General features: G+C 39.9%; 2 protein-coding genes across 7 annotated transcripts; both read right to left on the bottom strand.

Annotated features, from left to right (window-relative positions):
• Positions 1 to 3081: 3081 nt before the first annotated feature.
• Positions 3082 to 10469, bottom strand: ikzf4 (IKAROS family zinc finger 4). 5 transcript variants are annotated; one of them, XM_044211055.1, is made up of 8 exons: positions 8454 to 10469; positions 8259 to 8313; positions 8055 to 8162; positions 7642 to 7944; positions 7323 to 7490; positions 6425 to 6577; positions 6128 to 6259; positions 3082 to 5832 (listed from the first exon to the last, which is right to left on the bottom strand). In XM_044211055.1, exons 2-8 carry the CDS (start codon positions 8296 to 8298, stop codon positions 5021 to 5023), a joined length of 1716 nt encoding a protein of 571 aa, XP_044066990.1. In that variant the 5' UTR covers positions 8299 to 8313; positions 8454 to 10469; the 3' UTR covers positions 3082 to 5020. The 5 variants fall into 5 exon arrangements, with proteins under 5 accessions (XP_044066990.1, XP_044066991.1, XP_044066988.1 ...); XM_044211056.1 differs by having other exon boundaries at positions 9401 to 10469; XM_044211053.1 differs by having other exon boundaries at positions 9421 to 10469.
• Positions 10470 to 10592: 123 nt separating this feature from the next.
• dnajc22 (DnaJ (Hsp40) homolog, subfamily C, member 22) lies at positions 10593 to 12894 on the bottom strand. 2 transcript variants are annotated; one of them, XM_044211068.1, is made up of 4 exons: positions 12756 to 12894; positions 11621 to 12230; positions 11239 to 11531; positions 10593 to 11090 (listed from the first exon to the last, which is right to left on the bottom strand). In XM_044211068.1, exons 2-4 carry the CDS (start codon positions 12168 to 12170, stop codon positions 10911 to 10913), a joined length of 1023 nt encoding a protein of 340 aa, XP_044067003.1. In that variant the 5' UTR covers positions 12171 to 12230; positions 12756 to 12894; the 3' UTR covers positions 10593 to 10910. The 2 variants fall into 2 exon arrangements, with proteins under 2 accessions (XP_044067003.1, XP_044067005.1); XM_044211070.1 differs by having other exon boundaries at positions 12627 to 12763.
• Positions 12895 to 13623: the final 729 nt, after the last annotated feature.

The following is a 13623-nucleotide window of genomic DNA, read 5'->3' as shown; positions in this document are numbered from 1 at the left end:
TTCCCACTAGCACTTGAGTGCACTGGATGGAAGGCTTTTCAAAGTAGTCTTTGCTTTCAACTACAGTATCAAACAGCAGTAACGTAAAAGTGTCAAGTCTCTGAAGCTTGAAGTTTTCACACCATACAGAAATAAATAGAAAGCTATGGCTCCATTTAAAAATATGATGCATTAAAAATAAAACATAAAACATCATGCTTGGAACAGTCAGCTATAATGTATTAGGAATGTTTAGTAAATTGGGTAAAACGTGCAAAAACAAACAAATTAGAGAATCAATCAGAAACGCATGCCTTCTGACAGCTTCCTGTTGAAGACAGGTGGTAGGCAATTCTTTGTAACTGTAAATTCACAACTAAAACTCAGCATATTCACACAGGGATTGCGAGCAGATTATTTCCTCAGAATTGTAAAAACGGCACATACCACAAGTTTCTCAAGTTGTGCCGAATCCTCAGGACACTACTTTCAGCCTATGAAAATTTTAAAGAAAACATTTTTCTTAGCAGTTTTTAAAGGCACCGACAGCCAGACTGAAAATTGGCAAACCCAAACAGAAGTGGTGCATTGGGTGGGGACGTTAATGTGGTATTTTCGTGAGCTGTTTACATCAAGGCTGCAGATTTTTTTATTTATTTTTTTTTAAATCTAGTGACAGTTGCATTAAGAAGTGGTTTTGGATTGCGCATTTAGTAAAGGCAGAGGAAATTGCCAGAATACCCTGTTTATCAAAATTAAAACACATTGTAGTACACCATGCTCTCTTGCCTTCATCAGGGTGGTGATAGAAGCTCACACTGGTCTGCACCTTGCTAAGTGTGTGTTGTCAAAGTAATTAAGAATACTCTGTCTAGACATATTTGGCTTTTATATAGACAGGGATTTTGCTGTTTCTACAAATGATCGCCTTTATTCATTGCGGTTAACTAAATCAGTCACAATTAAATTCTTTTTTTTTAATGCAGCCGTCACAAAGCTTTCTGCTATCTTCAACAGTTGTGTGCATGGAGAAGCAAAAACAATAACAACACTTCCACTGCTATGCACATCTCAAGAATCACAAGAATCTGTACAAAACGTAATTTAACTTCAGCAGTCTTCCACACTGACTATTTAGTTAATCATTTGCAAATACAGTGATTTTTGCACATATTGCGATTATTTGTACATTTGAATGTTTTCATTCACTGCAGGGTTGGCTTTATTCGTGTACTTTTTGAATTGCACCTGGAATCTGCACATGGGAGCAGCCAAAACAGATTTTCAACTGCAGAGGAAAAAAAGATCAAAACTAACCTGAAACAGATACAACAAAGGTCTGTCACATTGGACAAAAGGTCAGGTGAAAGTCAAGCAGTCTAAGTTTCAGTTTGTTGTTTTTCATTTGTTGTATTTCAATTGTGTCCCAGTAAAAACCATTCAGTATCAGAAAAAACATTTAATATAGATAGTGTAAAAATGTTAAATACTATTTCAGATTTATTACAGTGACACTTTATTTAATATGTATATACAGTATTTTCCCCCTTTTTCAAATTGAGGCTTAGAATATACAATATCCGTTTTCTGTGACCCTAAGCTAATTTGAAATTTGTAGTTACTTATTTAAGATGTAAAATTTAATTTAAATGAAAACAAGGAAAATAAGGTGTGAAAATGTAAGTACTCCCCCTGTTTTATCGGGGATTGATTATATCACTGACAAATAAATGTTCATTATTTCATATCTTATTAATTTGAATTCTGAAAATGTGGACATTGTGTTGAATTAGAGGATCATTTATGGAGGACTCTGGTCTCTAGTTTCTCTGGTCTGTGGTTTGTGTGTGAGAGAGCAATTGTTTTACACATTTGTGATATATGTTATGTATTTACTTTTATGTTCAGGTCTGTGTGTGTTTGGTGTATTACTTGGATGTAAGTCAAGTGATTCTCACATTCGATGCTGTATGCTCACGTCATTTAATCTTTCTATATTCTGCAATCGAGATAGATGGATTATTCTGAGATTTATCAATTTTTCCAAATAGAATTACTATAATATTGAATGGTATGTTGATCAAAACTTGTGGCTGCTGTGCTGAAGATCCGCTCGGCATAACGTGACTTTTTAAATACTGCAGATATTTTTCAGCAATTCAATTAAGCTATGATGAATCATGGTAATTGGACTGTACTTATATAGCGCCTTTCTAGTCTTTCTGACTACTCAAAGCGCTTCAACTACATATCACATTCACACACTGATGGCAACTGCTCATCAGTTGAAAGAAACTAATCATTCACACACACACAATCCACACTCACACACACTCACAATTTGGGGTTCAGTGTCTTGCCCAAGGACACTTCGACATGTGGGCTGGGGGAAGCTGGGATCGAACCGCCGATTGGTGGACAACCAGCTCTACCACTAAGCCACAGTCACCCACAGTCCCTCATGGGAGTCCTTACCGTGACAGACTTATTGAATTATTATTGTTAGGCCAAAATATTGAAATTATGCATACTACATATGTGCTGCAGATACTTTAAGTTCAGAATTTGTGCACCTTTTGTTAAATCGCATTAAGTAAAACTGGAATATTTGCTACAACTGTTTTTAGTCTCCAGGGGCTCATACAGGCTGGTAGTTATGTAACATACAATATAAACCTTTATTTAATTGTAAACTAAATATACCATACAGATTACAGGCAGCTACCCAGACCATGAATGTCAATTCTTTACATCCTAATATATGAAATGAACTGATGGACATAGCTGTATAAATAAAATATCTAAAGGACTGGTGTGAATCCTTTATTTCTACTCAACTGTAATTGTTAATAGAATGATTCTGCAGTCTCTTGGTATTAGCAAGCACAATTAAAGGAATATATATATATATATATGGCTTAATGTCCTGTGAGTCCCTGCAAAACCTGTATGAAATGGAATTTATACATTTTTATTTTTGTGAAATAAATACTTATCTAAATAAGTATCTCTTAAATATCTTTTTTGTAATGCCACACAGGAGAACTCAATGAGAAACTCTTCACAAAGATGTGGATGCCATCATAGTCAAACTAGAGAAAATCACTTTTACAATAAACGTAACTTTATTGACAGTAAAAAGTTTTGAGAATATCGAGGGGCACGCATTTGTAACTGCAAGAACATCTTGGAAAGCAACATGACTTTTTTAAATACAGTAATGAGGCAGTTGTACATCTTTAACTTTGAGGTAAAGTGTTTTGTCATGTTACATCATTCACAAAATATCATATAACATTGAAAAGTCCACACAAGGAGACAAAAACCCATGCCTCATTTTCACTTCTTGAAATTACTTCACATTTCAAAAATAATTCACAATTCAGGGAAAAGCAGAAAATGACAAGCACACATGCTATATTCCATTCACACACGCTTCTCTACTTATCAAACCAAGTGCATTTTTAGATCACTTTTTTTCTCAAACAGTTTCAAGTATATTTTTGCCTGCGCTTAAAGGAAATTAAGTTAAACTATGAAGCAGCAAACCCACAATAACAAGTAAGAATACTGAGTTTGGTCTCATTCATGTTCCCAATATTAACATTATCAGATAACTCACCATACTGTAGCAATAAGGTTTTTGGGTGCTATAAAGAAGCAGGAGGTAACATTTCATGGACTTGAGGAATTTGCTGGATAAGATTTGGAATATAGCTGATTAAATACACCAAGGCTGAAACAAACAACACTAAATAGATAATCACAAGTGATAACTGAACAGATCCAAACTGATTTGCTAATAAATTTTTAAATAATTCATTTGTTAATTCACTTACATTATGCAAATTGTTTAAAATCTCAGCCTCAACTGCTGAGTGCAAAAGGCAAAATAATAGTTTTAGTTGAACTGATATTTAATTCTCAGTCTCACATTGCAGCAAACTTGAGTGTAGACCGCAGAACCAGTGCAACGCTGTGGGATTCTGTAGAAGGCTGGCTCCGTTAAAAACACACTGGTGTTGCAAATTAGATGATCAATTATTGTGAGTATTATGCGATTTATCAGTGCAGTAGAACAATCACAGAAAAAAATGTGTAAAGCCATCAAGTGCTTCGGCAAAGATGTTCATATATAAGCAGGAAACCTAAAAGTGCAATCCCGTATAGGTATAGCACCCTGGGCCATCTCAGTCAAGCTCTTACTGTACACTACATGGCTCGTGGTCTGATCTGCACCAGTATTCTAAGGCTCACTTTAAAATCCAAACACCTATCTTACATCAGAGCCCTGAACGCCCGTTTCACCCTCAGGTGAATGTTTTCAAGTTAATTTCCTTCATGATTTTGCTTTGTCCTGATATTCTCTCTTCTGAGGTGACTTCACACACTGTTGAACCATGCTGTAAACAATGTATTCCTACAGCAGCGAACTACTGCAGGAGTTAAGGCAATCCATTTCTGTGCTTCGTCTGTGACAAAAGCTCCTCCCAAACCCAGAGGCACAAAGCTCTCAGTGCATATAAAGCTTACCTGACACACTACACAAAATACCCTATTCAACCACAAAAACAAAGCTCTTAGTACATACTAAGCATACCAAATATAATTCTTAAAATGTACATGCTTTTCTTAACTGCCAGTGCACATGACCTCTCAAAAGTGCTAACTAAATCACTTAGCAAAAGATGGCTAGTCGAGATTTTTGAGCACCAGTTCCCCTCCAGTTTTTTTTTTAGTTAAGAGGAAATCCCCAAAGAAGGCACTTTTGAAGAAAAACCAGCAGTTTTGCCATATGATTTGATATGGGAGTGCAATCAATCATAGAATGTAATTTGCCTCCATTAAACTTTAAATGTTGCGGTGAAAAGATTTTTCACTCGCGTCTGCTTTTGTTTAATAAATATTCTCACAATAAAACCACAAATCCTTTTACTAACACTATGGATTTAAAGCAACTTATCTGGTGCAGAACAAACGTGAGCCCACAACTTTAGAGAGCAGCAGTCACCTCTCCTCACCTGACCACTATCCCCTGTGTTCAGCCCACCTGATGCTCTCCACGGCTGATGTGGGACGAGAACTCGTAGCGGTCCTGGCTGCGGTGGCCACAGATGTTGCACTCGAAGGGTTGGCGGAAGCCGTGACAACCCATGTGGATGGTGAACATGACATGGTCCAGGAAGAGGATGCGACAGTGCCGGCAGTGGAAAGAGCGCACAGGCCGGCCATCCCTTTCTAATACCTGCACAGTCTCCCTAGAAGAAAGGAGTGAGCCAGGGCTCCTCTTTACTATGGTGGGGGGTACAGGACACGCTCTCTCCCACTCTGGGTCTAAGTCTTTGGCCTGGCTGGGGCTGGAAGTGGGATGGCTGCGGGGCAGTGCTAGGGTTTGGTAGTGGAGGTGGTGGTTGTTGGAGGTACTTGTCGGGGCTGTAGCCCTTGTGCTCTGCTCTTCTGCTGTGCTCTCTGTGTCTGTAGAGTCGGGGCAGCCGTTGGGTGAGGTGGTGTGGCTATGGACTGAGGGTTGGTCATCACGGCCTTCACCCACCTCCCGCCCAGACAGGACAGGAGGCATTGCTGTCGGCCCACCTCCACCATGGGCTCGGGGGCCCTGAGGAGTCACGTTGCTGTTGATGGAGCCCATAACTGTGCGTAGCTCCGACATGAAGGCAGGATGGAGCACAGGTGGCTCGTGGTTCTCCCCTTTACCCCTGCCGCCTTGAAGATGTGAACCAGCCAGCCCAGCAGAGTCCCCTGCAGGCTGAGAGCTCATGAGGTCCCCCTCCTTCTCAGAGCCAGAGGACAATTCGTAAGGTGCTTCAGGTAGGTCAAGGTGCATGTGCTTGTCACCTATGAAAAGGACATATCATAAATAAACAATGATTAAGATGGAGGGTCTCCTGGATTGACTTCACCTGTCCATCTGGCCCATTTTCATGGAGCAACATGGACCAAAGTTTTTATGATGCCAGACCAGGTTCTTATTATTTCTGTACTTTATCAGCCCCTTATCAAGCTATATCATTATTATTGTATAATTTAAATTAAATATAGAATGTGGATGTGTAATAGGTTAGAAATATATTTCTACACTCTCACTAAAAATGAATAACATGGCTTGTCTTATTTTTAAAAAAAAACTCACCCAAAAACTTCTGTGGTGTTGACCTCTTGCGTTTGGTGATACTAATAGCCAGTCTATCCACAAAATGGATTTTTTCATTGGATGGCTGGAGCACAGGTTTAGCAATTGTCTCCATATTTATGGACTCGTCACCTGTGAACAGAGAGCCCCTTGTCATCAATATACAGACTAACTCATTATGTGTATAAATATGTTAAACTTGCTTTATTCAATCTATTTTCATTAACAATCATGCATAAACTTACAGGCTTGTTGTCTATAAAAGTTAGTGAGTTTCATGTTTGTGTGATATGTTACCCTGTGCTGTCTGTGTGTTGACTGCTGTCTGGTGGTCCAGACTCTTCAGATAACTATGGCAGCGCTCTAGATGTTCCTCCAGTGTGCTCTGTTGTTTGTAGCTGCGACTACAGTAGCTGCACTTGAAAGGTTTTCCCACCGTTGGAGAAGAAACTGCAATTCAGAGAAAAAATAATTTAATTGATTTCATCCAAGATTGACAAAATGGTCAAAATGTCACCCTAGACGATGGATACAGTTGATCGAATGGATGAGAAACAGCATCTACTATAGTTTATTTATATGTTTGTGTGAGGGGATTTTTATAAAAAAATAACTTATTAACTAGGTTTGAGCAAATGGATTTCCCCATTGATTGGCAATTCCTGAAATTGTTCTATGTTGCTTGCCAGTGACGACAGAAAAACGCCTAACCCTTCACCGCAACGTTTCCGCTTTGTAAGCCATCGGAAAGACTGACGTCAATTCGCTGAAATCCAGTTTGCAATAATCTTTTCTTCGAAAATGAACCTCTGAGACCAGCGGAGATCCACCTAGACCCTACTGTACCAAGTCTGTATTTGAACACCTGTTTGAATGTGTGTTCAACAGGATTTCCTGTTTTCACAAAATGTTAAATGTCATATTTTGTCATGTGTTTTACAGTATTCTGGTAAAGACCGATTTCCTCTCAGCTTCACAGAAGGGGGAAATGGACAATTCTAATGAATCCCCATTTCTACCGCTTATCGTTGTTTCATGCATTGTACCTCATCACAATACGGAATAATATTGTTATGGAACCACTGCATCCATCAGTTTCAATAACTGAATAGGTACATTTATGAAAAATGTCTTCATGGCGTATGTTTGATGTGTTAGGTACTGTTGTATTGCACTTAAAGCTCACTTATTTTACCTGCATGTGTGCGTAGATGTCCAGCCAGGGCATCTCTCCGGCGACAAGCATAGTTGCAAATGGGACATTTGAAAGGCTTCTCTCCCGAATGCAACTTGATGTGGCGTAACAAGTTCCCCTTCTGGGTGAAGGAAGCTCCACACTGGTTACACTGGAACGGCCTCTCACCTATGAGGACATGGATGGACAGAGGATTTTAGAGGTAAATCATTTGAAGTATTGCCTTTATTTATTGACATTTACGGTAATAATACATTTTGACCATAAAGTGTACTTGTCTTGCAATTTCATGAGTGCTGCCTTGCTGGCTTGTTCTCACCTGTATGGCTACGCTTGTGCACCATCAGCACGTTGGGTCCGATGCAGATCATCCCGCACACCTCACACTGGAGCTTCCCATTGGGCAGACGGATAGGTCCTGGTGAAGCAGCGTTTGGACTGGCCATCTCATTGTAAATGCTCGCTCTATCTCTTCTAGCCCCAGCGTACTCTGTGCTCCCTTCTTCCATGGGGTCCCCAATGTCATCCCTCCGGCTATCGTCCCTCACAGCCTCTCTGTTCTCTGGCTGTGGAGCACCTGGTGACTCATCATCACTGCACAGCTCAACCTTGATGGAGTTTGCTGTGTAGAGAGAGGATAAAGGAAAAGCACATTTACTTTCATACACAATTTTAATGAAGAATTCCATACAGACCACAGGCTCACAATGAAACAAAGAAATGATAACTGACCACTAAGGGAGCGGTGTGGTGAGGACTGCTGACTGTTTGGAGATCTTGCTGAAGGGCCCTGTGACCCGCCATAAAAATCCTGTTCCGTTGATGACTCTCCTCCATTACCTGAAACACAAATATACCCACATTATTAAAGTAAACATTAAAGTCTGGAGGCTACACACAAACGTATAGTAGTTTTTCCTTTGTATATAAACTTACCTTGTGCATATGAGCGTCCATTGCAGTCATCAGCATTCATTCTCTCACCAGATGCCTACAGAAATATGATTTAAAAACAGATACTTACTTTTTTCCCATTCATAATCATATTTGAAAAGATCAGCTTTTCCAAATCTTAGTCACATGAAAACTGCATATAATAACTTTGATACTAACCATATAAAATATACTTACTAGCTGTTTGTTAGTACAAGAATAAGGCTAGGAAACAGATAGCTTTATGCTCTCTGTTCCAAGTGTCTAATAATAAGTTCACTGTAATAAACTAAACTAGTAAACTTGGGTTCTGCCCTGCTATTTCTGTATCATGTAGATTCTTCTGCACCGTGACCAGCAAATGAATATGAGAGGCTCTACATTTATAGAAAGCTAATGGCCAAGAGTGTTGGAGGAGGAGTTAAAACTACTGGGGGTGGACAAAATAGCTGGAACACCTTACACTATAAAACTATTAATCTAGTGCAACACCCCCACAAACTACCATTTGAAGCTTTCAACAAAATTCTATATTAAGATGAGGTCAAACTTAATTGATCCCAGGAGGGAAGTTTATTATTACAGCAGCGCAAGAAGAAGACCAGAGAATTAAAGAGGAAAATAACATAAGTAGAAAAAAAATGCTATATAATAATATATACAGATTATAAAATCTAAGTTGGAAAGCTATTTAGTACATTACCCTAACCACTGTGTATAAATGTGCAAAACCTGTAGTGCAGTTTTCTAATAATCCATATATATATGTGGATTATACATATACATTAGGCCTATATAGCTTCAAAAATCTTATAATATTGAATTTTGTTGAGATTAAGTTTATAGGTTATAATTACTTGCTGTAGTTCTTTATTGTTAATTGTTCCTATTATTTTTCCACCCTCTCTGTATATGTGCCATAGGCTAATAATAAATAATGCGGGAAATGTACTGTAAGTGACATGGCTACAGTTTATCCACAGCAGACAATAAGTGAGGTATGTAGACCACACCAATCTCCAACACTGTCGGTGCTGAATTACAAAATTTCCAGACATACAATATGTTGATTTTATGTGACCAGAGTTAAGGTGATGTTCTATTCAATTTCATGTTGAAAGAGAGAGAGAGATGGAGAAACAGACCCAGATGTTGTGTGCTGCACCTTTTGCTCAAATGGATGACAACAACGGGCAGAGGAGACTGTGTGGAGGGGGGGGCGGAGACAACACATCGCAGGGAAAATTAATATCCTGGCATTGGCCGCGCATGGGGAGCAACAGGCGCTGATGCAGCCGGGAGACGCGCCAGTCACACCAGGGCACGGCGATTAAAAAAGGCACGCGCACCAGCGCCGACCCTTGCCTGAATCCTTTCTGCCCGACATGGGCGACTGTGCAGTAAAACATATAGCGTTATATTTTCAAATAACTAATTATCATGCTTCTCCATATATCCGTGACTACTTGTTTTAGCTGCTCGGTGGATTTGGTCCGTTATGGCACCAATCGGCTCATGGACGGTCGAGACAGCGGCGAGTCACAACGGCAATTTGTTGCAGGAGTTGCCACTGTCCAAATTGTCCGCATGAACGCAGCTGTCATCCAACATCGAGCACGTCAAACTGGCCTGGGCTATACAATGTTTCTCATGAGGCGTTGCTATGGCACCCGACCACACGACAAATGGCATTCACCCTACCAACTACTCAAAAACATGCGGTACTTCCAAATGAAAACCGATGGATGGTCTTACCAAGCGCCGCGGTGAAGTCCACGAGCCTCTTCCTTACCTGGCGACCGATCGGTGTTTTCCTTTTTAACTGTCTGGATAGCTGTTTGTTTTCCCAGGCGACGACAGCATCTCCGGGATTTTTTTTTTATACCTGGGAATCCCAAACAACTTCCGGGCCCATGCTGGGATACAGACCGAATAATTGTACAACAGAGCTCCTGATTCAGTGATTGTCGAATGCATCGATGCATGTCAGCTCCGGGTACAGGTGGCAAAAATGTGGTGAAATGTATGCCATTAGAAGAACTCATAGGCTCAACAGCAGACTGTGACTGCTGCGCATGAATATCCGTTTTGAGAAATACTGACTAAAATGGCCAGAAATCCTGCGAGATTTAGTAAAATTATTCATTGTACATTCAGACGCTGTTGATGATCAAGGCCTCTTCCGGAAATGCTAGTAGAGAATGGAGTAGGCGGGTTATTTTACAGTGTCTCTTTCTCTTTTGCGTCCATCTATAGGCCTATACCTTTATTACATAATTATTATATCCTTCAATAATCCAGTTTTTTTTTCACGCTGTGAAATGAAAGGATAGGTGATTGGCAGTGGTGATTGAGCGTTTAATAGCAAGCAAGCACACATAACAAAACATAAGTAGGCTACAATTGTTGTGATGAAATAGTTGGTGATATTACATCTGTAGCACCACAAGGTGGCAGCAAACTGCTGTTTGAGACCAACTCTGCTAAGTAACCAACCAGACAGCTGTGAAATAAAGTGCAAATGCAAGTCTCTATGCTGCTCTTGATTTATGTTCCATTTACAATAAGAAAATAATAACTAGAAAAACAATGCAGTCCAGAGTCCCACTGCGCTCTTGCAACTATTCAGGCCAGTCAGTAAAGAATGATGGGCAACTATTTGAATCGATGAGGTCTGTGCCATCGTAGAAGGACCTCATAAGCCTCATGGATCTTCACGAACATTGCCTCAGCATCCTTGCTGCCGGGGTTGTGGTCAGGATGCCATGTCTTGGCCAGCTCCCTATAGCTGTGAGTTATCTCTTCAAGAGAGGCCTCTACTCCCAATGACAATACCTGCAACACAAATACATCCAGAAACACAGTTTGGAAACTATGACTACGCCAGAGCAATGACTTTACTCACTGTGCAGTATACATCTCAAACTATAACTGTCTTTACTCGTCACTTATATAGCCTTTCCAGATTTATGAGATTCTTCACCTGCAGTGCCTCTTTTTCTCCTTCAGTGTACTGTTTGAGCAGTATTTCCAGCACCTTCCTCCAGGCCTCTTCATAGTATCCCCCTCCAGTAAGAAAACAGAAGATCCGATATGGCATTAAAAGAATGTACTCCAACACACTTCTGAGCCAAGGCAGAAACCAGAAAATATCCAGCAGTGCTGCTACACAGTCAGACAGGTAGTACAGTGTGGCTGTGGTGTTGTGGAAAATACAGTAACCCAGCGGGGCAGAGAAGGCCAGCCAGGCTAGACTAAGCCTGTAAAGCCGCGGACCTGGACAAAAGACAGAAATAAATGTAATTTTAGTCGGCGAAGTAATGTTATCAAGGTATGATATTGTCATATTTGTGAGATCATCTCACCTAATTCCTGTTTGCTCCCAGGTGTCTTTGGAGGTTTGAACCTGCGGTGCTGTGCAGCAGTGACACTGGCAGCCAGGCTTATCGGGAGAGGTGATAAGGTGCTGCCATAGAATATTGGGGAGGTTATGAGACAAGCAGTCAATGTTTTTTGGAGATCAGAGGTCTGCTGGCCAACACTGGACACCAGATGTACCCCTGCACCCACACATAAAGGCAGAACGATCAAGTAGAAGAAACTGAGGGAGTTCAGGCCTATCAGAGCCACAGTGCCAAAGTAGATCCCAACACACACCTGTCCAGCAAATCGGACAGGGCCTACAGATGGAGGGACCATGGTGGGGGGTCTTTTTCTCTCTTTCTCTGCATCTTGATTGGCCTCACCAACATATGCAGGAATGCGTATGAACTCTCTGACCCAACCAAACCCAAATCCTCCCAGGGTTAGCATCCATAACAGAGCATGGCTGTCTCTTCCTAAATATAAATGGTGAAGGCCCAAAGGACCACCTACTGCCCACAGGGCATAGGCTACCATTACACTTTTTACCATCCTTTGGCCTCAGTGGATCAGTCCCTGTACAGGTGAATATTAGTCATCCTTGATGAGTACCTGCAATGAAGTGACGGAAGAGTTTAGTTGTACCTCCAAGTCGAAACTATGTGAATGTGTTAGTTCTTGACAAAACTATAGTCCATAAATGTTCTTTATAATTTTAAGGTGAGCCAAGCTAGCTGTCAGTGTTTTTTGATTATTTGATCCTGTTTTTTATTATTTATGCTGGTAATATTGGCCAGGACACTCAAGGGATTTTTCCACTCCCCTAGTTAAAGAATATATTATATAAGAGGGATTTATCTTAGCTCAGGATGGGCATTGTCATTTTAAGTCATTACGTGATCCAAAACATAGTAGGCTATAACTGACCATGTCATTACATGTGTTTTTTGAGAGAAAACATATCACATGTGGTACAAAATGTCTGAAAATGAGATAGTAGGCACCAACCTTTATCTATAGGCCAATCCACAGTTAATCCAAAGGCTATATCAGACTGACCGTTTTATTAATTTATTTACTTTTTAAAATACATTTAAGACCTATTTGGCTTTGTCTAATAATAACTAGGTTACTTACTGAGCCCATAATTTCAATCCTTATCCCGATAAATCCTTTCCAGTCCTTTCCGTAGTTGAAGTTGGTGCATGTTGTTGCAACAGTTGGACTTTGGATCATGACAATGAAATTACACTGTTGCCTCAACACATGATGCACATCAACATTTAGTCCCCTAAATCATTTGAACTGATAAGGTGAGGAAAAGGTCTAAATGGGACATTTGTGAGAGATAGGACTCTCTTGCCTTAATTTGTTCTGTAAACCTTTTAAAGTAGAATGCATCACAAACACAGAGCTATACACAAATTAAGAACATTAAACCCTAAATTAAAGCCTTAGGCTTTATTACATTTCCATGTGCGACAACAATGCCAAAAAATATCATAGATATCCCAAACGAATTCCCTGAAAATTATATGAAAACAAAAGGTGGAAGAAGTATTCAGGTTCTTTACGTACAGTAAGTAAAAGTAGCAATACTTAAAAGTGTTATGAGGAAACTGTACTTGAAGTATCAAAACTAAAAGTACTCATTATGCAGACAGAATGGCCGTGTTATATTACGATGTTGGATTATTTTTTACTGATGCATTAATGTGTAAACAGCATTTAATCTGAATGTGGAGCTAATTTTAATTACTACTGGGTGGAGTAACAGGTATAATAATTCCCTCTAAAATGTAGTGGCGTAGAACAGTACTGTACTTTTTCCACCACTGATGAAAACAGCTTTACTTAAGCAGAAAATGTAAAAAAAAAATTGCTGAAATAGTTTGAAAGCTAATGTTTTAAACGTGCAACATTTCACCAACAGATGTAAGTATCCATATATGCATTCACCATTTGGGAAAAAAAACATGTTCTGCATAGAGCATATAACAGTGAA

The sequence above is a fragment of the Siniperca chuatsi genome, linkage group LG10 (genome assembly GCF_020085105.1).
Source record: "Siniperca chuatsi isolate FFG_IHB_CAS linkage group LG10, ASM2008510v1, whole genome shotgun sequence".
Taxonomy (NCBI): domain Eukaryota; kingdom Metazoa; phylum Chordata; class Actinopteri; order Centrarchiformes; family Sinipercidae; genus Siniperca; species Siniperca chuatsi.
This window is presented reverse-complemented; position numbering and strand designations above follow the sequence as displayed.

What these genes read in the sequence shown, in the direction of transcription:
- ikzf4 (XM_044211053.1), bottom strand. Translation starts at nt 9,489, where the DNA reads ATGTGTTGTCTCCGCCCCCCCCTCCACACAGTCTCCTCTGCCCGTTGT. An exon ending in TGGACGCTCATATGCACAAG is followed by an intron (nt 8,163 to 8,258) that starts GTAAGTTTATAT and finishes TTTGTGTTTCAG; the next exon opens with GTAATGGAGGAGAGTCATCA. An exon ending in AACACCACAGAAGTTTTTGG is followed by an intron (nt 5,833 to 6,127) that starts GTGAGTTTTTTT and finishes TCCTTTTCATAG; the next exon opens with GTGACAAGCACATGCACCTT.
- dnajc22 (XM_044211068.1), bottom strand. Translation starts at nt 12,170, where the DNA reads ATGGTAAAAAGTGTAATGGTAGCCTATGCCCTGTGGGCAGTAGGTGGT. An exon ending in TGGGAGCAAACAGGAATTAG is followed by an intron (nt 11,532 to 11,620) that starts GTGAGATGATCT and finishes TCTTTTGTCCAG; the next exon opens with GTCCGCGGCTTTACAGGCTT. An exon ending in GAGAAAAAGAGGCACTGCAG is followed by an intron (nt 11,091 to 11,238) that starts GTGAAGAATCTC and finishes TTTGTGTTGCAG; the next exon opens with GTATTGTCATTGGGAGTAGA.